Genomic DNA, 25,795 nt, shown 5'->3' with positions numbered 1-25,795 from the left:
TTTCTTATCTCCGTTTTCTCGACTATCAGCTTGCTGTCACTAATTGCTACACCTAATTACTTTTCCACTAGAAAGCAGCCTGGCACTGATAGGAGCCAAATATTTGGCAATCTGAGCTTTATTTGTTGAAAAAAAAAATCACCCCTTCTTTTAGAGGGAAATGAACCAAGAGTCCCCCAGCTCAGCATGGACTGGTCCCTGGACTGGGACACACTGCAGACCAGTGCCTCCAACTCTGCTTTAAGTTAATGGAGAAATGTCACTTATTCACAGATTCATAGAATGGTTTGAGCTGGAAGGGACCTTGAAGATCATCCAGTTCCAACCCTCTGCCATGGACAGGGACACCTTCCACCAGCCCAGGTTGCTCAAGGCCTAGTCCAGCCTGGTCTTGAACACCTCCAGGGAGGGCACATCCACAACCTCCCTGGGCAACCTGTTCCAGAGTCTCACCACCCGACACCCATAGGATCCAGACTTTGTGTGGAAAGGGACATAAGGGATCATGGTGTGGGGGGGGGTGTCACTTTGCACACACCAAGGTGAATTTGCTGCTGCTACATCTTGTGGAGGGAGAAGAGCATCATGAGAAGCCTGGTGTGTGTTCCCAGCGATTGCTCCTACCACCATCCCACCCCCTGACCTGCTGCAGGGCTGGCTGACATCCTCCTTTGTGCTTCCCTTCATAGATTCATGGAATGGTTTGGGTTGGAAGAGACCTTAAAGATCATCCATGGGCAGGGACACCTTCCACCAGCCCAGGTTGCTCAGAGCCTCATCCAACCTAGCCTTGAACACCTCCAGGGAGGGGACATCCCCAGCCTCCCTGGGCAACCTGTTGCAGTGTCTCCCCCCCGTCACTGGAAAGAATTCCTCTCTAATGATATCCCTTGCTGCATTTCTCTGCCCAGGTCATCTATCGAGCCCTGTCACCACCTCACACCGTGGAGGACCCCTACAGTGCTGAAGCCCAGGCACAGCTGAAGATCACCAACCTGCGGCTGCGGCTGCTGGAGCCTCAGGGCTGTCCCTGCCTCCCTGCCAGCCCTGCCCTCCGGCCCCTGCCACACCCGGTGCCCCTGCACTATGCCATCTACGACTTCATCGTGAAGGGCAGCTGCTTCTGCAATGGCCACGCTGACCACTGCATCCCTGTGGCTGGATTCAAGCCTGTCAAGGCAGCTGGTGTTTTCCACGTGGTATGTACAGCTGTCCCAACGTCTACACCACGGCAAAGATGAGTTTGAAAAGTAGCAGAGATGGTCTAGAGTGTGGCAGTGGTCCAAGAGTGCAGTGTGGTGCCCTGCGTTCCAAGCACAGTGAGCAAAAGCAGTGTGTCATGTCACAGAATCGTAGAATTGTTCTGTTGGAAGAGACTTCTAAGATCATTGAGTGCAACTGTTGACCTTACACCACCATGGACATTAAACCATGTCCCCAAGTGCCACGGACACACACTTCTTGAATGTCACCAGGGATGGGGACTCCACCACCTCCCTGGGCAGCCTGTGCCAATCCCTGACCACTCTTGTAGCAACGACATTTTTCCTAAGCTCTAACCTAACCCTCCCCTGGCACAATTTCAGGCCATTTCTTCTCATCCTATCACCTGATACTAACCTAACCCTCCCCTGGCACAATTTCAGGCCATTTCTTCTCATCCTATCACCTGATACTAACCTAACCCTCCCCTGGCACAATTTCAGGCCATTTCTTCTCATCCTATCACCTGATACTAAGGAGAAGAGACCAACCCCCAGCTCACTGCAACCTCCTCTCAGGGAGCTGTAGAGAGCAATGAGGTCTCCCTCAGCCTCCTCTTCTCCAGGCTGAACACCCTCAGTTCCCTCAGCTGCTCCTCCCCAGCTCTGTTCTCCAGACCCTTCTCAGGACACCCTCCAGCACCTCAATGTCTTTTCGGTAGTATATGTCTGGCTGAAGCATTGGGCTTCCCCTGTGCCTTTGTGTGAGGACCACCAGCACTCTCACTCAGAACCTTCAAAGGTTCTCCACGGTAATTTATTGCAGATAGATTCTTCAAAACAAAAATTAAAACTCCTGACTTTCTTCTTCCCTCAAACACTAACTTGCAACAACACAGTATCTAACCAGTAATAAATTCAGGGAATTTTGGTGCTAAAGAAAGAGAAGAGCTTCTAGTAGATGTTCCTGCCCATGGCAGAGGGGTTGGAACTAGCTGATTTTTAAGGTCCCTTCCAACCCAAACCATTCTATGATTCTCCAAAGGACCTCAGCATCTTGGGATTTCAGTTGCTTCTGCAGGATCCTCAGATGTTGGCTTGGATCCTGAACTAACAGACCACAAAGCTGGGGTTTGGCTTTCTGCTGCACTTTGTAATACCTTTCTCCAGACAAAAGCCCCAGGCTCTAGCTCTGCTTTCTTGGGGTCCCCCATCACAGGAGCTCTGAGCTCAAATCCCTTGGGACTCACCAAGACCTAAACCTCAGTTTCCTGTGGCCCAGAGGATTAAGAGCTGCTAGCTTGTTGTGGAGGTGATGGGCACAGCAGCAGCCAGCACCTTGGCTACCTATGGCATAGCATGCCTGCACCCTGCCAGTCCAGGGACACCCATTGTCCCCACACCTCTGGTCCTTTCTGCCCATGCTGGCTGGCTCTGAACACGTTGGCTTTGCTGGCAGAGGAGCAGGGGAAGCCCAGGGCAGTCAAACAGATTTTGCTGAATAATGTTAGAAAGGGAAAGAGCACTAAAAAATCATAAAGTAGTTCCTGGAGGTAAGGAGGTCTGGCATGCATCCAGCTCTTCAGGGAGCTCTCCTTTCACTTCAGTGGTGATCTCAGACATGAGGCAGACAGAACATTTCCCTTCTAACAGACCCAGCCTTGCACATCTTGAAAGCACACCGGTTTGAAAGCGTGCAGCACTGTGATTGATAGGGCTGTTGTGAGCAGCATCTGCTTCCCACAAATGTTCCCTGAGCAGAACTCTTGGAAGGAAGCTGTTTGCTCAGGGTTTTTTTGGTGGGATCACATGGCTTGAGATCACAGCCCAGAGGACTGCTGAGAGCTGTAACAGAGCCTGCAGTCAAATATGGATCCAGTGTGGCTACAGCTGGTGGAAACCATGGTGTGCAGGTAACAAGTGGTGCTGTGGGAAGGAGCCAAGTGCCAAAACTGCACTGAAAATCAAAGGAAGAATTATCAACAAGCTAGGGCAGGTCACACAGGAAGGTGTCCAGGTGGGTTTTGAATGTCTCCATTGAAGGAGACTCCACAACCTCTCTGGGCAGCCTGTTCCAGTGTTTTGTCACCCTCACTGTAAAAGGGATCTTCGTTATGTTCCTGTTGAACCTTCTCTGCTCCAGCTTGCACCCATGCCCCTTGTCCTGTCATTGGACATCAATGAGCAGAGCCTGGTTCTGTTCTTCTGACACTGCCCTGCACATCTTTATAGGCATGAATGAGGTCACCCCTCAGGCTCCTCTTCTCCAAGCTAAAAAGCCTCAGCTCCCTCAGCCTGTCTTCAGCAGGGAGATGTTCTACTGCCTTCAGCATCTTTGTAGCTCTGCACTGGACTCTTTCAAGCAGTTCCTTGAGGTCTTTCTGGAACTGAGAGGCCCAGAACTGGACACAATATTCCAGATGTGGCCTTACCAGGTCAGAGGGGGAGGAGAACCTCTCTTGACCTACTAACCACAGCTCTTCTAAATACACTCCAGGATACCATTGGCTGTCTTGGCCACAAGGGCACATTGCTGGCTCATGGTCATCCTTCTGTCCACTAGGACCCTCAGGTCCATCTCCTCTGTGCTGCTCTTTTCCAGGAGCTCTTTTTTTGTTGGTGGTTTTTGGGGTTTTGTTTTGTTTGTTTGTTTGTTTTTTAATGGTTGGTTGGGTTGGTTTGGTTGGTTTGGTTTGGTTTGGTTGTTTGGGTTGGGTTGGTTTTCCTAGGCTTAACAGAAAAAATAGTTCAGGAAGCTGACCAGTGGATGCATCTGCACCTGATTTCTGGCAGCTGCCTGCCAATGAGGCACCAAACCCCAGACACACCTCACCTGATTTTGGGCATGCATTTGATATAACCAAGGCAGACAGCTGATTTCCCCCATCACTTCTATAGTTATGAAGTGATTGGGAGGGGGGATACAATAGGGTTGGTGTCTTGTCACAGCTACCATGCTTAAAGCACTTCTGTATAGTTTGACAGGGTGAATATTTCTCCCCCTTTCCCACGTAGTCAAGCCAGTGGCTGTTCTAAATTGTTATCATGCTACCAACATCAAAAGATGCTGAAGGTCTTCTCCAGAAGCACTGACAGAATCCTACTGTACAAGGAATTAAAAAAAGAAAAAGCAAAACCCCACCAAAAAAACTCCCTCCAACCCAGGAGAAGGCCCCCACAGCCTAGGCAGCCAGCTTTGTATTCTTTCAGAAGAATGAGATAGGATATGAGAATTTTCTCATGCATAAATTTGGTTGTCTAGTGCTTTGGGAAAGAATACCTCCGCAGGTGCTGACAGCAGCCAGTGGGCACTGCTGCTAAAACTGGCACAGTGGCTCAAGCACAGCAGAGTTTAAAAGCCATCACTGGGGACTCAGCATGAATGCTGTCATTTTCCTTTAGGCTGGTGCCCTGCTCATTTTCCGTGAATTGAAACAAATAAAGAAATAAATAAATAGCATCATAGAGAAAATACAATTTTAGCAGCTCTGAGACAGAAACTCTATTAAAAGCACTTTTCCCTCCCAGCTGTTTAGCCTATTTATGTTATCAGGTCTTTGGGACATTGGTTTTCTTTTGTCCTGCATTTGTGTTGGACTCTATAAAGCAGAGTTCTTGCAAGATAAATCACTTCATAACAGGTGACTGAAAGGATGTATTTTTTTTTTCCCCTTGATACAGCATTTCTTTCTCACTGCCCAACATTTGGCTCCATGATGAATGGGGGGGAGAAATATTTTATAGGATTTGACTAAAGGAAAACAAAAAACCAAACCAAACCAAAACAAAACCAAAACAACAAACCCAATGTATTTGCAATGTGAAAGGAAGCACTGGAAGGTTGTAATTCAGCAACAAAAGGCTGTGGAAGGAAGCATGGCCTAGCAGCTCTCTTTGTATAGAGAAATCAGTCCCTCGTTTATCTTGCAGAAGGCAACTTTTGTAACACTGTTTGCATTGCGCCTGAGGTCGTGCTGGGGCTGTTCTGCTGAGAAGGGAAGCAGTGTGAAAGTGCACTGGGATGTAAAGCCCCCATGACACAATGAGAAATGGTGTGAGGAGGCTTTGCTGCTGAAATGAGTCGAGAGCTGTGCGAATGCTTACAGGAGGTGAGCTGGGAGCTGTGTTTGTGTACTTAGTGCCGCTCCGGAGTGACCCAAGTGGGCAAGCCTTGCAGGTCAGGGCAAAGGGAGGTGAATGAAGTGGGAGGGGAAAACGGTCTCTGTCCTTTGTTGGTGCTTGGGAGTCACACCCTGCTTTCAGAAAGGTGCTGAAATGCCGGAGAAATCCTCCAGGACAAGACAGTCTGGGCTGGTGGAAGCTGTCCCTGTCCATGGCAGGGGGGTGGAACTAGACGATCTTTAAGGTTCCCTCCAAACCAAACCAATCCATGACAGGTGTATCATTTCCTCACTCTGCCCTGGGAGTTCCCCCAGCTTTGTTGCCCTTCTCAGGACACTCTCCAGCCCCTCAATGTCTTTCTTGGATTGAGGAGCCCAAAACTGAACCCAGGATGAGAGGTGTGACCTCACCAGTGTGAAATCAGAATTGTGCTGTTACTTTTTTAGCTTTCCAGGGAGTCCATTCATTTCCTTGCCCTCAGGTGCATCACACCTTTACAAGTGATCTATACCAGGAGCATCAGGCCCTGCTCTACCTTGGAGTCTACCTAAACAGCAGCTGGCTTTAGTTGCACCATTTCCAAACGTGACTCCTTGGCAGTGCTGCTTGCCATAGCACCTCAAAGCCCACCAGCCTGCCAAAGCTGCAGCAGGTTTTCAGGTTAGAAAACCTCTTTCTTTGGAGTCCACACACAGATTAATATGAACAAGTAGGCACACAGCTATTCAGTGGTTCACTTCATAGCTCTGCCTGCAAAATGAATGGCTGCACATCAGGGTTTTTTTGGATACCCATCCTCTTCTGTTCTATTTTTGCCTACCTCCCTATGTTCTGGCAATGGGACATGCTCTGTTGTGCAGGGCTGGGGCTGTCAGAGAATGTAGGCTTTTAGGCCTTGGGACTGTGAGTGCTCCTCAGCAGGGAGTTCTGCCTCACTCTGAGCTGCTGTCTTGGGATGCTTAATCCTGTAAGGGTTTCTTAGGTGCTGCTGAGTTTCAGAGTTGCACGTTATTAATGGTGAGCAGCCAAGGGCTGATTGATTGAGTCCCCACTGATTCTTTGTGTGGCTTTGGCAAAGGGGAGAGCTGAATTTGAGGGGTGAGGCTGCAGGGCACAGGCAGAGGGAGAGTGCATTCCCCTCTGTAATCCCAGGAGTCTGCATGTCTGAGACATATCCCTCTTTGTAGCCCTTCTCCCATGTCCTTCTTACTTTGGCATCATCATCACCAAAGCACCAAGGGACACCTGATTTTGACCATGGTATCTTCTGTCTTCCACAAGTTGCTCTCCCCTCCTGCATGTTCAGGATCTGGTGGGTTCCTCTACCCTAACGGCTGGAACAATCCTGTGAGGAACAAGCTGAAAAATTTTTCAGGCCACAGATGTGGTTCAGGCTACTTTGACCTGTTTAGCCCTCATCACATAATGGCCAAAGAAAACCCTACCAAAAATGACTTCAGAGAGTTAGGACTTTATCAAAAACACAGCCAGGACAGGTTTAACCAATTCCTGTTTCCATGCAGGTGGATGCTTTAAGATGTCTATGAAGTAGCTCTGCACCCTTCACCAGCTTTGTTGCCCTTCTCCGGACACACTCCAGCACCTCAATGTCTTTCTTGCAGTGTTCTACAAATTTGCCATGTGAGATGTGCTGCTAAGGGCCATGGTTTAGCACCAGACTTAGTGGAGTTAGAGAATGGCTGTACTTGATGATCTTAAAAGCCTTTTCCAACCAAAACAATTCTATGTTTCTATGATTCTATGGTTCTGATACTACGATTCTGTAAGCATTGAGCCACTCTGTTAGGACCCAGTGAGGTCTCCATCTCGTTGCTGAGAAGCCAAACCCTGCTCAGTTTATTGCCTTCCTTTGTTTGTAACTTGCCCCTTGGTGAAGGAAGGGGCACCAGCATGGTGGGGCACCAGGGTGGTGAGGCACCACTCAGTTTGCATTTCAGCAATCACAGGATGCCCATCATGCCTTCAGCCTGGCCATGTATCAGACAACTGGAGAGGCTTGCAGCTGAAACACTCACAGTGAAACTGTGTTTAAAAGCAAAACATCGAGCAGAGTAAAGCTGCAGGGACAGGCAGCCTCCAAAATAGCTGTGATAGGTAGCTGCCTGCCACACTCCCAGGAGAAGGAAGGGCCTTCAGCTTTGCCAGCAGAGTCATGCTGCTTTAGAGCTTGATTTCATTGCAGCCAGGGGCTGACAGGCTGCTCTTGCCCTCTGGCTACGTCCTGTTTGCTTTGTATTTGCCAACAGTGTGAGCAATGCCAGCGGCTGCTGGGGCAGCTGGCACCAAGTGTGCTCTACTGGCTTTTCATCTCTAATTACCCCCTCACTCTAGGCTGCCTGGCTGCTAAACTGTCAGTCTGCCATGAGCACAGCCACTCATGGTCCTTGTGCTATCCCTCCTTCCTCCTTTGTGGGGCAAACCTTTTCCCCAGGAGGAGTAGATATCTGTGTTTCAAGGGTTTGAAGTGATTTTTTTTCCCTTGTACTTATTTATGTTGATGTCTGGGTGCTGAGCTTGTGTGTGCTGTTCCTGACGCTCTGCAAAGGTGTCTTCATGTTGAGGGGGGTGAAAAAGAAAAAGGCTTTACAGAGGTTGCCAAGGATGCTTTCAGTCTTGGATTCTTTTATTTAATGTCTTGTGGACATTTGTGCTGCAGCTGCAAGTTTTCTCCTAAAGATCCGTTTAGATCTCAAAGAAAAAAAAGTCATTATTGGATATGATTATCCAATACTGTGACATGCAGCTCCACAAAGACTGATCTAACTGAAAGAGTCACTGCAGAATAGTTACCTCTGACTGAACTGGACATCAAGGCAGACATCATGGAATCATAGAATGGTATGGGATGAAAGGGACCTCCAGAGATCATCCAATCCAAATCCTTTGCCAAAGCAGGATCACCTGGGGCAGGTCACCCAGGAATGTGTCCAGATGGCTTTTGAAAGTCTCCAGAGAAGGAGACTCCACAACTTCTCTGGGCAGTCTGCTCCAGGGCTCCAGAACCCTCACAGCAAAGATTTTCCTCATGTTGAAGTGGAATGTCCTGTGCTTCGGTTTGTGTCCCATCACAGGACATCACTGAAAAGACACTAGCACCATCCTCTTGACACTCACCTTCAGATCATTATAGGCATTAATAAGATCTCCTCTCAGCCTTCTCTTTCCAGACTAAGCAGCCCCAGGTCTCTCAGCCATTCCTCATGAGGTGTTCTGTTCCAGCCCTCCTTCTAGTCCTTGCAGTAACACCTAGCTGGCATGACCCCTTTTGTATGTGGGCATTGCTTGTGCCCCAAAGGCTCCTTGAGTGTTGCTGTGGGTGACCCTTGCTCTCTTTGCCCTGCCAGGTCCATGGGAAATGCATGTGCAAGCACAACACAGCAGGGCCCCACTGCCAGCACTGTGCCCCTCTCTACAACGACCAGCCTTGGCAGGCTGCCGACGGCAAAACCGGAGCCCCCAGGGAGTGTCGCTGTAAGTAGCCAGCTCTGGCCACTGCCTCCAGAGCCTCTTTGGAGTGAAATGCTCCCTCCTTCTCTGCTTTTCTCCTGTGTTTCCAACAGGCAGCAGATACTGAGGTGGTGGGCAGGTGCTTGGGAAGCAGCTCAGTGAGTGGAGAGCCAATGCCCCGCTCCTGCCCAGCGCCCACCTGTGTCTGTGTGGTGGGGATGGTCCTGTGTGCACAGCCCACAGCCTGGGCTCTGCTCACACCCTGGGTGCTGGGGTTAAGAGGAGCCATGGATTCTGGGGAGATTTGAGGATTGCTTCTGCAGTGCCAGGGAGGGATTATCAGGCTACGGGGGACTTCAGAGGGCACAAAGTGGTCTGCTTCAATAACAGCAGCAGTCTAGCCAGAAGGACACTGAGGATCAACCACACCACCCCAGGAAGGTTTGCAGGCTTGCTGAGTGCTGTCTTGCCCTCTCAGTGATGCTTCCAACACAAGCTAGCATCAGGCTGCCTATGTGAGCTGCAGCATAGGTGTTCCCCAAGGGAATGACAGTGAATCCCTCTTCCCAACAGCAGCATTTGATGAGCAGGCTTTGGAACAGACCTGACTTGGCCCCTGACTTCAGGCTTCAAGCCAGCACAGGGAAAGGAAGATGCTTGCCCTCTCTCACACACCAGCCCTCCACCTGCCTTTTTCCCTCCATCACATGCTGAGAGCATCTCATAGGGCAGATGCTGCATGAGGCACTGCTGACTTCTAAAGCAGGGTGAGAAGGTCTCCCTGCATCACATTGCTGCTGGAAATAAAAGAGTTAAAGAAATTATTTTTCTTTTCCTGTCATCTCTAGAGGTTAGGAAGATGAAAATGTGATGATACTTCATGCATCTGAGTCACTAACAAGTTCCTTGGGCCAAGGCTTCCATTCCAAAACGTGGTTTGGGGTTTTGTGTCTTTTTGTTTTTCTTTTTTAACTTTTTCTTTTTCCTTTTCTTTTTCTTTTTCTTTTTCAATTTTTTTCTTTTTCCTTTTCTTTTTTTCTTTTTTTCTTTTTCCTTTTTCTTTTTCTTTTTCTTTTTCTTTTTCTTTTTCTTTTTCTTTTTCTTTTTCTTTTTCTTTTTCTTTTTCTTTTTCTTTTTCTTTTTCTTTTTCTTTTTCTTTTTCTTTTTCTTTTTCTTTTTCTTTTTCTTTTTCTTTTTCTTTTTCTTTTTCTTTTTCTTTTCCTTTTCCTTTTCCTTTTCCTTTTTCCTTTTCCTTTTTCTTTTTCTTTTTCTTTTTCTTTTTCTTTTTCTTTTTCTTTTTCTTTTTCTTTTTCTTTTTCTTTTTCTTTTTCTTTTTCTTTTCCTTTTCCTTTTCCTTTTCCTTTTTCTTTTTCTTTTTCTTTTCCTTTTCCTTTTCCTTTTCCTTTTCCTTTTTTCTTTTTCTTTTTCTTTTTCTTTTTCTTTTTCTTTTTCTTTTTCTTTTTCTTTTTCTTTTTCTTTTTCTTTTCCTTTTCCTTTTCCTTTTTCTTTTTCTTTTTCTTTTTCTTTTTCTTTTTCTTTTTCTTTTTCTTTTTCTTTTTCTTTTTCTTTTTCTTTTTCTTTTTCTTTTTCTTTTCCTTTTCCTTTTTCTTTTCCTTTTCCTTTTCCTTTTCCTTTTTTTTCCTATTAATCAACATCTTTCACTGCCTTAATGAGTCTTTCTCTTCCCTTTGGCATCATCTCAGCATGCAAGTGCAATGGGCATGCTGACAGTTGCCATTTTGACCTGGGTGTGTGGCTGGCATCAGGCAATCGCAGCGGTGGCATCTGTGACAACTGCCAGCACAACACGGAAGGGCAGCACTGCCAGCGCTGCAAGCCAGGCTTCTACCGGGACCTCAGGAAGCCCTTCTCTGCCCCAGATGCCTGCAAACGTAAGTGTGGTGGCTTGAATTTGCCCCTGTACATGGAGCAAGGGAAAGAGCAGAGAGCTGCAGTGAGTTAGCCACAAGAATGCATTCAAGGGCAGCAAAGCCAGCAGAAGCACAAGTTAGTATCTGCCAGAGAGAGGAAGCTGAAATGAAAGTTAGCTTACCAAAGGAACATTGATGTTAGGTATGTGTCCAATGGGATTATTTAGGCCTTACTATTATTTTCCTTTTTGCACCCAATAGTGATTTATTTGCATTCTACCACTTTCTATTCAAGATCTTGGAAAATTTTCCAGGCACAGCCTGAAACTACCACACCAGGCCAAAGGCAGTGGCTTGGCCACATGTGAAATGAAATACTTCCCAAGCAACAGCAGTGATCCAAAAGCCAGGCTCCCCAGGAACCAGCACAAGGATGGGGACTCACCTCGGGGGAGTCCAGATCCCCAACCACACTGAGCAGCTGGTCACCACCACACTCCCATTGCTCAGCTAAATATAGGCTGCAGGCAGGCTCTCCACTCTCCACCCACAGCCACCCAGCAGCTTCATCAGACTTCTCACTGACCCAAATTTGAAGGAGGGTGGCAGAAAAAAATCCAGCTGACATCCTACTTGTGTCATTTGAGGGGACACTAAGCATATCTCACTCCTCCAAAGGAGAAGTCCCTGCTTTTAAAGGAAGAGAAACCCTTCTGGGGTGGAGAGTTGCTCTTTTGGGCATTTATGACTTAGAGAGCATGAAGGACTTGAGTGTCTCAAGGAGACAACTTTCTCCACCATGAACTGAGTTCCACAAAAGTCATAAAATCACAGGTTAGAAGGCACCCTCAAAGTCATCTTGTCTAATCCCCCTGCAGTGAGCAGGAATATCTCCAACTCAATCAGGTTGCTCAGGGCCCCATCAAGTTTAACCTTGAATATCTCCAGGGATGGACCCTTGACCACATCTTCCATTCCTGGAAGTTTTTAAGGCCAGGCTGGATGGGACTCTGGGCAATCTGGTCTAGTGGAAAGTGTCCCTGCTCATGACAGGGGGGTTAGAACTAGATGATCTCTGATGTCCCTTCCAGTCCTGACAATTGTATGATTCTGTGATCTCTGGGCAACCTGTTCCAGTGTTCCACCACCCTCATTATAAAGAACTTTCTCCTTATGTCAAACCTAAATCTACCCTTCCTCCTGTAGGGATTATCCTTGCCAAGTGCTTTCCTTTCCAAGACTTTATTGCTACAAACACACAGATGATTTCTCTCTGGCTTCCTCAAACCCTCACCAATGCTGTCCTCCCAAGGACCCCCTTTTACCATTTCATTCCCCATCTCCTTCTGCCCGGGCTGCTTCATGGATCCATGGTCCCAGCATCTTACAGGGGAGCCCAGCAGCTTGCAGGGACATAGCAAATTGCTGTTAAGTGATATAAAAACAATTACAGCCTATGCCTGGCACATTGCCCAGGATCATGCCATGGTCTGCAGTAAGGAGGGACATGCATGGAGCCCTCTTAATCTTTCTTGGAGGGCCACAATGCTGCCTGCTCACTTCTGGCTCAAGGCACTGTTATTGCTCAACCATGAGGTAGCACTGACAATTGAAAAATGCCAAAGTCAAGGTAAATAAAGGGAGTTGTTCAGCCATAATCTTTAAGGATACTTTAAAGATCCTTGTAGGCAAAGAGTGGAAATAATATTTGCTCAGGGGTAGGTGTGTAGCTGATAAAATGAGACATTCTGCCACCTCAATCAGCCATCTGATGACTCTTTCCCCTCACCATACCTCTGGGTCTTTTTATTTACATCCCTCATGAATTTTTCAGCCTCAGCTACAGTCTAGTTGCAGCAGACCATAAACTGAGTTTTATAATTGCTGAGTTTACTTTTGCTTTTCAACTGTAGTGGTTGTTGGTTTGGTTTGTTTTTTTTTCTGGAGGGTAAATATTTGTCATTTCCAAAGGCTGGCTGGCAGCTGAAGAAACCACAACAGTATCACCAATGCAGGGTGAGGAAATCTGGCTCTGTTGGAGTCCCTCTCAACTGGCTTTGAATCCCAGCAGGTGGCTGTTAATTCATAATATGCATGGAAGTCACATGCAGAACTTTGCACAGGGTGGTAAATTGGCATTTTAATGCTGCTGCTTACAAAGCAAACAGAAAGCTAAAATGTTGAGCTTGTGGAAGACTTCTCTTGGTGCTATTGCACCTCAATGTGCTTCCTGTAGTGAGGCACCCAAAACCTGAGCACAGTATTTGAGGTGAGTGCCAAATAGAGGGGCTCAATCACATCCCTAGACCTGCTGGCCACACTATTGCTGATCCAGGCCAGGATGCTGTTGGTCTTCTTGGCCGCCTGAGCCAGCCTCATGTTCAGCAGGCCATCAATCAACACTCCAGGTCCTTCTCTGCTGGGCAGCTTTCCAGACACTCTGCCCCAAGCCTGTGATGTTGCATGGGGTTGTTGTGGTCCAAGTGCAGCACTCAACACTTGACCTTGTTGAATCTCATCCTGTTGGCCTCAGCCCATCAATCCAGCCTGTTGAGATCTCTCTGCAGAGCCTTCCTACCTCTGAGCAGATCAACATACCCACCCAACTTAGTGTCATCCAAGGATCCCCTCATCCAAATCATTGATAAATATCTTAAAGAGAACTGGCCCCAGTACTGAGTAACTTGTAACTGGCTGCCAACTGGATTGAATCCATTCATCACAACTCTTTGGGCCTGGCCATTCAGACAGCTTCTCACCCAACAAAGGGTGTGCCTATCCAAGCCATGAGCAGACAGTTTCTCCAGGAGATTTGGACTCTGGAGTGTCTCATTTCTGGGCTTGGTGTGTAGTGATGCTCTTCACTTGATGCTTCTGCATTGCTCAACACATTCCCAGTGCAGCACATCACATTTACCATGTTGTAAATTTGCCACCCAACACATCCAGATTAACACCACTTAGGGTGATCTTTGGCCTCCACCTATGACGAAAGACCAAAAAGCTTCAATTCTCTGGCTACTGATGGAAAGTAGGTCAGCACCTCAGTAGCTCATAGAGGAGCAGCCAGGAAGGGTGGGATACTTGGGTAGATGGTAGAGGAGGGTAGATATAGATTAGATATGGTAGAGGACGGTAGATATAGATTAGATATGGTACAGGAGGGTAGATTTAGATTAGATATGCTAGAGGTGGGTAGATTTTGATTAGATATTAAAAAGAAATTCTCTCCAGTGAGGGTGGGGAGACACTGGAACAGGTTGTCCAGGGAACTTGTGGATGCCTCTTCCCTGGAGGTGTTCAAGACCAGGTTGGATGAAGCCTTGAGCAACCTGGGCTGGTGGGAGGTGTCCCTGCCCATGGCAGGGGGTTTGGAGCTGGATGATATTTGAGGTCCCTTCCAGCCCAAAGCATTCTATGAAGCTGTGAATGGGTGTGCAGCCCTTGCAGAAATGTCCAACTTTTACAGCACATCTCCTTGCAGCCTGTTTATAAAGCATAGCCAACCACATTCTCATCTTTAGCTGTCAATTTCATTGCCTGAGAGCTTGCTGCTTCACTTTGTAAATGTAATATTCCTGCCTCACCCTGGTGTTGCCCCTGCCATGAAATTTTTTTAAAAAAAACATAAAAAAGAGTATAAATACATAAAAAAGAGAGTATAAAAAACCTAAAAAAGAGAGTATAAAAACCATAAAAAAAGAGTATAAAAACATAAAGGGCTGGGTGTAAAGCTCAACTGAAACCCAAATGAAACAGGATCAAAATGTCTCTCTGAGCAGCGGGCTTTATCTCCCTGACTGCAGGAGAACAGAAAAGTTTGAAGTGCTTGATATTTCCCCTGAAGGGGCTGAGGAATGCCAGAAATATCCACCACGTCTAGCAGGGGAAAAAAAAAAAGAGTGAGAGAGAGCATTTGGCTACATGTGTCAGGTGTAAAACACTTCTCAGACTTCAGGGGAAAGGTATGCAAGGCTGGGTGAGTGCTGTTGAAAACTATGCTATTAAAGCTCCCAGAGTTCACTGCCTGCAGCTAGTTCTGCAGTTTGTGGAGAGCTTTCCTAATCTTTTAATTTTATATAATTATATTGGTTGGAGGGGGAAAGGGAAGGGGGGAGCAGGGAGAGGGGGAGGGGAATGAAAAAGGTGTGGAAAATTTAGGGATTACTTTGGGCAAAGATTTTGGATTGGTGGTTGCCTCCAAGTTAACTGCCAATATTAATCTATCCTTTAACGTTCTGAAAGGACACTGCAGCTATTTTCAAGTCCCTGAAAAAAAAAAAAAGAAACCACAAAAATGTTGTCAGAGCAGAATTAAATATATATATATATATATATATATATATATATATATGGGTGCACAACAATAAGGATTTAAGAAAGGTTGTGTTCCTTTCCTGCTTTCATTGCCTCCAAAGTTGCAAAATAAAAATATTCCTACTAGGATTTAAGGAAAAAAAATTCCCTCCAAACACAATTTTCTTAGGAAATCTGATTTCTATGTGAATCACAGAATTGTTTTGGTTGGAAAGAGACCTCTAAAGATCATTGAGTCAAGCTGTCAACTTAAGGCCCACCATGGTCATTAAACTGTGTCCTGAAGTGAAAATGGAGTTGAAGGCAAAAGTCTTTCAGCAGAGAGTGTTTTGCCATAATCTGAAGGCTGTTAGAGAATCAAACACTGAAGGAAGAAGAGCACAAGACACCCAGCTACTGGTGGGACACCACATTGCCTGCTGGCCAGGCCAAATAGTCAGAGGTTTGGCTCACACTTCTGAGCATTCTGTTTCTAGACTTTGAAAAGATCAACATCTTTGAGGGGAAAAAAATAATTATAGATTTGCAAAAGAAGCAAAATATATTTTTGCAAAACAAATGTCCTGAGAAGTAGGCAAGGAATGCTTCACACCACCTGAAATGGTGCCAGGGGAGGTTTAGGTTGGAGACTAGGGAAGATTTCTTTGCTGCAAGAGTGCTCAGGGGTTGGACCAGGCTGCCCAGGGAAGGAGCGGAGTCACCATCCCCTGGAGGTGTTCAAGAATCATGGAACTGTTAGGCTTGGAAGAGACCTCAAGGATCATCCAGTTCCAAGCCTCCTGCACACCTCACACTACATCAGGTTGCTCACAGCCACCTCCAGCCTGGCCTTAAAAACCTCCAGGGATGAGGCTTCCACCACCTCCATGGGCAACCTGTGCCAGTGTCTCACCACCCTCATGGGGAAGAATTTCTTCCTAACATTCAATCTGACTCTACCCATTTCTAGTTTTGCTCTATTCCCCCCAGTCCTATCACTCCCTGACACCCTAAAAAGTCCCTCCCCAGCTTTCTTGTAGCCCCCTCCAGATACTGAAAGAAAGGTGTGGCCATGGCACTTGGGGCCATGGTTTGATGGCCATGGTGGTGTTGGGTTGATGGTTGGCCTGGATGATCCTAGAGGTCTTTTCCAACCCAAACTGCTCTGTGCTTCTGTGATTCTGTGATCCTGTGACCAGCGAGTGGCCATTTCTCCCAGCGTGCCTCAGTCTGCTCCTGGTGCATCATTTCATTGCCAAGGGCAGTGTGGGCTCCAAACCGAGCAGCTGGCATTGCTGATGTGCCAGCCTTGCAGCCACCTCTGGTGCCTTTGTCCTGCAGAGCCGCTGCACTCACAGAGGCTTTCTCCATCCCCTGTGTCCCCTGCAGCTTGCTCCTGCCACCCGCTGGGATCGGCCGCACTGCCCCTGGGCCCCCGAACCTTCTGTGACCCCAGCACTGGAGACTGCCCCTGCAAGCCTGGGGTGGCAGGGCCCCACTGTGACCACTGCCTGCCAGGCTACTGGGGCTTTGGGGACGATGGCTGCCAGCCCTGCCACTGTGCCCACAGCTGCCACCCCCACACTGGAGACTGCAGCAGGTAAGTTGGGGTCCCCCTGCCCCTCTTAGCCTCCCCTTGCCCCCCAAGCTTCGTCCCAGGGAGGGCACTGCACTGACCCTATCTGTGTGTGGCACATGGGCTGAAAAACAGCCATCAGGTAAGAGACTTGGGGTTTGGTGTGGTGAGGAACTGGGGATAGAGAGGAAGCTCAGGCTGCACTTCAGCCAGGTGCCTGGCACCCCTGGCAGGGCACTGGTGATGTTAGAGCTCACCTGGGTGCCTGGCAAACCCTGGCAGAGCACTGGTGATGTTACAGCTCAGCTGGGTGCCTGGCACACCCTGGCAGGGCACTGGTGATGTTAGAGCTCAGCTGGGTGCCTGGCACACCCTGGCAGGGCACTGGTGATGTTAGAGCTCAGCTGGGTGCCTGGCACACCCTGCAGAGCACTGGTGATGTTGGGTTATTTACTCTCCATACTGGTGTTTTCCATAACCTTAACAGTTGCTTCCTCTCCATGAACTAAAGCTGAGCCTGAGGGACCTCTGAATGAGAGAAGACCCAAGGCTTGAGCCTTGTGTCCCTGTTGCAGCTCAGCCTTAGAGTCAGGCTCTGACCCTCAGAAGAGAGCACGTTTTAACAATACCCCCCTCTCAGGATCTTGTGTGCTGGGGCCATTTTACCACCCTGGGACTATTTGTAGCACACAAATCCAACCCCGTGACCCACTCTGGAACACTCAGCCTGTTCACATTCCAAAAGAGCCCCTGTGCATTTAACAGCTCCAAGCTGCACGGTCCCATTGTGCCCAGCAGATGGGTCGGTGGTGGCCCTGCTTGCCAGCCACTCCAGGGAAGGCTGACTGTGTGTCTTTTGCCCCAACAGCTCAGACATGACCTGGCACAGTGCAGCACCTCCCTTCCAGGCAGTGGTCAATGAGAGTGAGCCTGCCTGGGGCTGGGAGGACGAGCAGGGCTTCTCAGCACTTCGGCACTCAGGTAGGACAGCAGCTCTCTGTGTCTGCTTCCCTGCCCCAGCCCTTCTGCCAGCACTCAGCACACAGCCAGCCTTCTGCACTGCCTTCTGCTGAGCACCCTGGCAGTTGCAGGAGGGGATGGATGCACCCGCATTCATGTCCTGTGTGACCAGCCACAACCTGGAGGAACCTTGTGGCTCAGCCACCATGGGTTTGAACAGGAACCAGCAATGTGCTCTCATGGCCAGGAAGGCCAATGGTGTCCTGGGGTGCATTAGAAGAGCTGTGGTCAGTAGGTCAAGAGAGGTTCTCCTTCCTCTCTGCTCTGCCCTGGTGAGGTCACATCCAGAGTATTGTGTCCAGTTCTGGGCCCCTCAGTTCAAGAAGGACCTCAGGGAACTGCTTGAAAGAGTCCAGCACAGAGCCGCAAAGATGCTGCAGGCAGAGGAACATCTTCCTCATGAGGACAGACTGAGGGAGCTGAGGGCTCTGTGGCTTGGAGAGGAGGAGCCTGAGAGGTGAGCTCATTGCTGTTGATAAATATGTGAAGGGTGAGTGCCAAGAGGCTGGAGCCAGGCTCTGCTGGGTGATGCCCAATGCCAGCACAAGGGGCAATGGTGGAAGCTGAGGCATAGGAAGTTTCATGGAAACAGGAGGAAGAATTTTTTCCCTGTGAGGGTGACAGAACCCTGAGACAGGCTGCCCAGGGGGGTGGTGGAGTCTCCTTCTATGGAGATATTAAAGACCTGCCTGGTTGAGTGACCTAATATAGGTGATCCTGCCTCTGGCAGGGAGGTTGGACTGGATGATCTCTTGAGGTCCCTTCCAGCTCCTAACATTCTGTGGTTCTGTGATTCTGTGACCCATTCCATATGCAAACCCTTCAGGCAGGTAATCCATGATGAAAGCCTTCAGCCAGCATTTAGTTGCTGGTGAGGCAAGAGTTGGCTGTATGAATCTGCAGCTCTAGCTCTGAATTTCCAGGGGGAGTACTCTCATCTTTTACTTGGCTATCATGTTTTAAACATGTCCTTATAATTCATTAGAACTATTACATAAAATCATGGCATTCTTTTGATTGGAAAAGGAAGACCTCTAAGACCACTGAGTCCAACCATCAACCTAACGCCATTAAACCATGTCCTGAAGTTCCATGTCCACACCTTTCTTGAACACCTCTAGGTATGATGACTCCATCACCTCCCTGGGCAGTCTCTTCCAATCCCTGACCACTCTTGCAGCAAATAAATCTTTACTAGTCTCCAACCTAAACCTAGGGCAGGTCACACAGGAACACATCCAGGTGGGTTTGGACAGTCTTCAGAGAAGAAGACTGCACAACCTCTCTGGGCAGCCTGTTCCAGGGCTCCATCACAGAATCACAGAATTATTGAGGCTGGAAAAGACCTCTGAGATCATCAAGCCCAGCCTATGGCCTAACACCACTGCATCAGCTAAACCATGCCACCAAGTGCCACATCCAAGCTCTTCTTAAAGACCTCCAATGATGGTGACTCCACCACCTCCCTGGGCAGTCCCTCCCAGTGCCTAATCCCTTTCTGTGAGAAATTGCTTCCTAATACCCAACCTAAACCTCCCCTGGCACAGCTTCATCCCATGCCCTCTTGTCCTGGGAGAAGAGCCTGACCCCCACCTGACTACAACTTCCTTTGAAGTGGTTAAAGAGAGTGATAAGGTCCCCTCTAAGTTTCCTCTTCTCCAGGCTGAACACCCCCAGCTCCCTCAGCCTCTCATCAGCCTTCCCCTCCAGCCCCCTCCCCAGTCTCATCGCTCTCCTCTGGACCCATTCCAGCACCTCAATATCCTTCCTGAAGTGAGGGGCCCGGAACTGCAGACAAGAGAACCTCTTTTACAGCAAGGAGGTTCTCCTCCTGTGCCTCTAGCCTGGCTGAGATGGGTGCTGCATGAGGTTGCTGTGAGGCAGGCTGGCCCCAAGGCACAGCATCCAACTGTCCTGCGTGCGAGCTGCCGAGGGTCATTTCCTGCGGCTTCAGAGAGCCTCCTGATAGCATCTCGGAGATACAATAATTGAGTTAATTGAGGGGAAAGCTCCATCATTTGTCTGGGCAACTTCATTTGAAACATAACTAAGTCTATCATGTAATTCTTTGTTCTGAGATCACGGAAGTCATTAATCTGCCTTAACCTCTGCAACATTTCCTTGTGAAATTCCGTCCGGTACATGATGGTGTGGAAAATACCACTGGGAGAGAGATGTGTGTTATTTGCATCCCAAGGCAAAATAATGAGGCCTTTGTTTCTCTTCAGATTGTAAACAAGGAGTAATTGCCCTTGGACTAAGGTTGGGTCTGAAAACAGGAGGGTTTTTTTTTCTTGTGCACCATGTGAAAGCCTCTGGCGAGTCCCAGGCTCTGCCCGAGAAGGCTTCTGTCTTTTAAGTCTACAGCTCTTTGTCTCCTTCGCTTTTCCCAGGTAAATGTGAATGTAAAGAGCAGGTTTTAGGGAATCCCAAGGCCTTCTGCGGGATGAAGTACACCTATGGTGAGTTGTGGGTGAGGGGGAAGGTGCTGCATGGCAGTGCAAGATGTGAGGGGATGCTGTGTGCAAGCCTGGGGGCAGGTATTGGACCTTCCCCAAAGGTATAGGTATCGTGGTGCCAAGGCAAGGTGGGTGAAGCATCTTGCTTTGTTCACAGAAGCACTGAATGTAGGGGTTGAAAGGGACCTCGAGAGATCATCCAGTCCAACCCCTCTGCCAAAGCAGGATCACCTAGGGCAGGTCACACAGGAATGTGCCCAGGCAGGTGTTTGAAAGTCTCCAGAGAAGGAGACTCCGCAACCTCTCTGGGCAGCCTGCTCCAGTGCTCTGCACCCCAAAAACAGCAAAGTTCTTCCTCATGTTGAGCTGGATTTCCAAACCTGTAAAGGAAGCCAAAGTCTTTACTGAACTCTGGGGGGGACTGGACCTCTCCCACTGCCCACATGGCAGGTCCAGCGGCCATGGCCAAACCAAGTGGCAGCATGTGGAGATGTGCACACTCCCCTGGCAGCTGCACTGATGCCAGGCTCCCCAGCAAGGAGCACCAGGCTAGCTCCACTGCAGCCAAGTAATTGTCTTCAGTGCTTCACTCAGACACCTGCATTAGACCAAAGAAAAGGAAAGCACTGCAAATAGTTTGACTACTCCTGGGTTTGAATTTGTGTCTTCCCAGTGATCAAGACAAAGATCTTGTCAGCTCATGACAAAGGCTCCCATGCAGAAGTCAATGTGAAGATCAAGAAAGTCTTGAAATCTACAAAGCTGAAGATCCTTCGGGGCAAGAGGACACTCTACCCTGAATCATGGACTAACAGAGGCTGCACTTGTCCCATCCTCAACCCAGGTAGGTTTGACTCCCTCAGCAGTACCTCCCCAGCACATTTACACAGATTTTGTTCCCACCCCTCCATCCCCTCAGGCCAATGAGCTGAGTTTGCAGCCCAGCATGGGTTGAGAAGTGTTTGGCTTTTGCAGCATTTTGATTCCACCAGCAATCTCCATCTAATGTGAGGCTTGTAGAGAAAAACTTGGTTCATTCTATAGACTTTCAAACATAGGTTCTCATTAATGAAGCATAATTACAGCCTCCCAGCTTGACCAGCCTCAGTTTCTTCCCAGAGGGAAGAGGGTGTACATCATTCCATGACTCCATGACATAGCTCTTCAAAGCTAATGCTAATTTGAATCCACAAAAACACATTTCTATCTAATCTGAGTCAGGATTGTTTCAGTTGGAAAAGCCCTCTAAGATCATCAAGTCCAACCATCAACCTAAGGCCACCATGGCTTTTAAACTATGTCCCAGAGTGCCATGTCCAAACATTTCTTGAACATCTCCAGGGACAGAGACTCCAGCACCTAAAATGGCCTGAAACTGTGCCAGGAGAGATGTAGGTTGGATATTAAGAAAAAAAACGTCTTTGCTGCAAGAGTGGTCAGGGATTGGAAGAGGCTGCCCAGGGAGGTGGTGGAGTCCCCATCCCTGGAGGTGTTCAAGAAACCTGTGGGCATGGCACTGTGGGCCATGGTTTGATGGCCATGGTGGTGTTGGGTTGCTGGTTGGACTGGATGATCTTAGAGGTCTTTTCCAACCCAAACAATTCTGTGATTCTGTGATTCTGTGGCTTTGCCTGCAAGGGGGCATTGGCCATTATGAGCAAGACACCAGCACTGGGCCACTCTGCACACTCATTACTGGGACATGCTGAACTGACCAATTTCCAAGCTCAGGGAGGAGTAAGGCAGGTAGCTGCCAACTGAATGTAGTAGCAGCTCCCAACCAAGGTATAAAAACTTGTAACAGCCTCCAGAGTTCAGCTTCCATTTGTATTTAGCAGCTAAGAAAATGGAGGTTTGTCTACTTCATCTCCCTGACAGATGTGGCACAGGGATGATCTTTCCATTGGTACAGATTTGCAGATGTGTGAGGGAATCAATAGACAGTCACAGAATGGCTTAGTTTGGAAGGCACCTTCAAGATCATCCAGTTCCAACCTCCCTGCCATGTACAGGAACACCTCCTGGTAGCCCAGGTTGCTCAGGGCCTCATCCAACCTGGCCTTGGAACACCTCCAGGGAGGGGACATCCATGACCTCCCCAGGCAACCTGTTCCAGTGTCTCCGCACCCTCACTGTAAATATAATAGATAGAGCTGTAAATATTTGTCTGTATGTTTTTTTTATCACTTGAGACTAAATATGCAGGCTGACCATCAGGTCTGTTAAGCAGAAGGTGCTGTGCATTCTCACTGCTTTGCTGGTTTGCAGGCTTGGAGTACCTTGTGGCAGGACATGAGGATGTCCGAACGGGCAGGCTCGTGGTCAACATGAAAAGCTTTGTCCATCAGTGGAAGTCAGCTCTTGGAAGAAAGGTCCTGGAGATTTTGAAAAGAGACTGCAATTAGAGGTGTGCAGCTGCCTAGGGCATTTCTTTGTGCAGGAAAGGCAACAGCCTTCACAGAGAGAAGACCTCTAGTATGAAAACTGGAATGTAAGCAAATAGTGCCAAAAGGTGTAGCGAGGCACTCACAGTTGTAGGAGCTGTCTAATCGAATCCTTCCTGGCCAACGTTCATTCACTTGCCTGTAGCTTCCTTGCCAGGGGCTGGCAGGAGCCTGGCTCATCCTTAGGCTGAGGGAGAGCAAAGGAAGGGCAGATGCTTGTCTCACTGCACTGCGATGGCAGAGCTACTCCTGTGAAGCCACTGATGGCCCCAGGCTACACTGCCACCCTCGGGAGGGAGAGCTGAGAAGCAGAACACCACTGCCAGTGCCACCAACGTGGATCCTTCAGTGACCTTCAGAGGCTCCCAGAGGATGCTGTGGGGAAGGTGACAGCCACAGCAGCAGGCAGGAGCTGGCAGCAGCCTGGCAGCGGTGACCGCTCTTTCGAAACAGCCCCTGGGGTTGGGAGCTGGCACCTGTCCAGGAGAATTGGGTGCCAATTGCTTTTAACCTGCTCACCCCAATGAAGGTTTTGGGGGGCTAAATTCCCTGCTGGTGCTGGTGAGGAGGGAGCTGCTGGAGTGAATCAAATCCCTCTTCCTTGGCACAAGCACGGCGCAGGGCAGGGGCCAGCTCTCCACCCACCGCATGGCTGCAGGGAAGAGCTCCATAGGTGGTGCAGCATCTCTGAACTTTTGTCTTTGAAGTGTTAAAATATGAACCTAGCCCTAGTGTAAATATTTCATTGTATAAAGCACTTTACTGCCTGCCACTTCCCAGTGTGGGAAGTCTTGATTGTGTTGGGGAAAGATGAGGTTGAAGGTGGCACCTGATACAAAACCCCTTGAAACAGAAGCACTCCTGAAGACCACCCCCCACACACACTTAGTTGGAAGGTGTGAATGGGATAAAGGGAATGGCCAGCCTGGTCCTGGCCACTCAGAGTATCTGAGGATGCAATCCGAAAGTTATTTGCACTGAAGTCTCAGCTTCAGACCAGAGCTTGGACCCCCATGGGCAGGGCTCCAGCGAGACTTCACAAACAGTCTGAGACGAAGAAGAAAAAAGAGGAAGGAAAAGAAATAAATAAGAAGAAGAAGAAGAAGAAGATGAAGATATTTTGAGATTAAAAAAATAAATAAATGCAATTGCCAGAGGAGAAAAACTCTGCCTGGAGGAGGAGGAGTGGATGCTGAGAAGGGGAAGGCCTCTCATTCATGTATCACAACCTAGCAATTCACAGAGGGCCTGGAGTTTATTTTGAGTTTGGTTTTCTGTTTGGTTTTTTTGTTAGTATTTAAAACCTGAGCATTTTATTTGTTTTCTTGTGTTATCATTTGCAATATCCATGGCCATTATACTTCCTCTTTAACACCAGTATGGAATATAGCACAATTTACTGCAGGTTTTCAGCACTAAAATCTTTTTCTCTTTCCTGTAAAGTATCTTTAAACCACATTGCATAGAGTGTGTTTCGTTCATGAGCCTGAGGAGGAATTAAAAAGGAAGAGCAGAAATGTCACAAGTCTACCAATCCACTTTAAGTATGTATTTTTTTTTCCCAAGGTCCTGTGGACTCACAAAAAAAAAAAAAAAAAAGAGAAATGATGCTATTTTGGTAATTTGTTTTTATATCTCATGTATGTAATAAATATAAATATGATTTCAACTTCTTCTTTTTCTCTTATTTCTTGCCATCACTAAAAATTCAGTCTTTCAAAGAGCACAGCAAAGGTGGTGTTGGGTGAGGAGAAGCTGCCATTGGAATTGTTTTCCTCTCTGGGGGGTGTTAAGATTAACTGTGTGGTGAAAAGTCAAGTAGCATGGATGGCTCACAGAAATCTTACTTCACAGAGTCAGAATGGTTTGGGTTGGGAGGGACCTTAAAGCTCATCCAGTTCCAATCCCACTGCTATGGGCAGGAACACCTCCCACCAGCCCAGGCTGCTCACAGCTTCATCCAACCTGGCCTTGAACACCTCCAGGGAGGGGACATCCACAGCCTCCCTGGGCAACCTGTGCCAGTGTCTCACCACCCTCACTGGAAAGAATTTCTTCCTCATCTCCAGTCTGAATCTCCCCCCTCAAGCTTCAATCCATTCCCCCTCATCCTGTCACCACAAGCCCTTGTATAAGTACCTTCCTTTCACCTTTCTCTTGGGAGCTTTGAAAGCTCTCCTCATAAGAAGAGGAATTAGACCCAAATATTTGGGTCTAGAAGCTGGCCAGATCCTTGCATGCACACAGGCCTGATGGCTGAGCTGCAGAGCAGTTACCCATGGAAAGCAAGCCAGGGATGGAACTCAGGCTCACTCCCTGCCTTTGTAACTCTAAAGGAGGAAAAAAACCAAGGCTGTGGGAACTGAACACTGCAGCAAAAGGTCCATAAAAACACCAGAGAGTGAAGTCAAGCCAATGGGTCGAGGCATAACCCCCAGCGTGGGGAGCAGCTCCCTGGGCAGGTGGTTAATGAGTGACTGCCAGGGCACCACACTGCAGCAGCACCAATGTGCCGTGTGGAGAAGAGGGCAGGAAAAGCCTCCTGTGGAGAATAGGGCAGGAAAAGCCTCCTGTGGAGACACTGGGAGGCTAAGAGCCTCCAGAATCTCCACTTTGCTTTAAAACTTTGAAGTTTTACCTGCTTGACATGTTTTCAGCATCACTGTATTTTAATGCCATTAAAACTGCATTTGCCATGGCTAGGTGATTCCTGTGGCAGAGTGAAGGCTCAGTAGGGTGTGAGTGGAGATGCCCACAGTACCAGCTGGCTCAAGCATCACAGGGATCCAGGACAGCTCTGGCAGTGGACACTGCTTTTTTGGCACCTTGTCTGACCCTTGTCCTAGCCTTGGGTCTGGACACTGAGAGTAGCTTAGCTTCTGCAGGACAAGTCTGGCCAGGAGTGATTTCTGTAAAGGGATTTTGGCTGGAAGGAGAATGTCCCTTTCCAGAGGTCTCCATGCATATGAGGTCACTGCACAGTGACAAGATGGCTGGGCAAGGCCTTCTCAGTGAGAAGAGCTTGTTTGGACAGTAAATCTGTGCCACTGAACGACTTCATGGAAGTAGCCTGCCTGGTCTGTTTGCTTAATCCCATGTTACATGTAGGAGAACATGAGGTCTTGTGCCTGCCCATGTGAGGACTACATTTCTTGCTTGATGACTCCAGGAGTAGAAATGCCTTTGACCAGTCCTGCTGTGTGATAAATTCAGTGTCAGGAAAGCCACCATGAGTTGGCAACAGCATCCACAAGAGAGTCTTTTCCTCCAGAAGCACCCCTCTGGCCTTACAGACAAGAGCTGTTGATGCAGGCAAAGTTGGCAGCTTCACAGAGGC

The 25,795-nt window shown here is 48.3% G+C and overlaps 1 protein-coding gene across 1 annotated transcript in view; it reads left to right on the top strand.

The window, feature by feature from the left end:
• NTN4 (netrin 4) overlaps positions 1 to 24,022 on the top strand; it is a 38,634-nt gene extending 14,612 nt beyond the window's left edge. Inside the window, exons 2-9 of the mRNA XM_054386454.1 lie at positions 912 to 1,199; positions 8,690 to 8,816; positions 10,496 to 10,684; positions 16,349 to 16,559; positions 17,404 to 17,516; positions 19,949 to 20,017; positions 20,688 to 20,858; positions 22,283 to 24,022. Of these exons, the coding sequence (XP_054242429.1) occupies positions 912 to 1,199; positions 8,690 to 8,816; positions 10,496 to 10,684; positions 16,349 to 16,559; positions 17,404 to 17,516; positions 19,949 to 20,017; positions 20,688 to 20,858; positions 22,283 to 22,419 (1,305 nt within the window). The 3' untranslated portion in view covers positions 22,420 to 24,022. The remainder of the gene's footprint in view (positions 1 to 911; positions 1,200 to 8,689; positions 8,817 to 10,495; positions 10,685 to 16,348; positions 16,560 to 17,403; positions 17,517 to 19,948; positions 20,018 to 20,687; positions 20,859 to 22,282) is intronic.
• Positions 24,023 to 25,795: the final 1,773 nt, after the last annotated feature.

Source organism: Indicator indicator, chromosome 14 (genome assembly GCF_027791375.1).
Source record: "Indicator indicator isolate 239-I01 chromosome 14, UM_Iind_1.1, whole genome shotgun sequence".
Lineage (NCBI taxonomy): Eukaryota > Metazoa > Chordata > Aves > Piciformes > Indicatoridae > Indicator > Indicator indicator.
The sequence above is the reverse complement of the archived record's forward strand: the minus strand, read 5'-3'. Positions and strand labels throughout refer to the sequence as shown.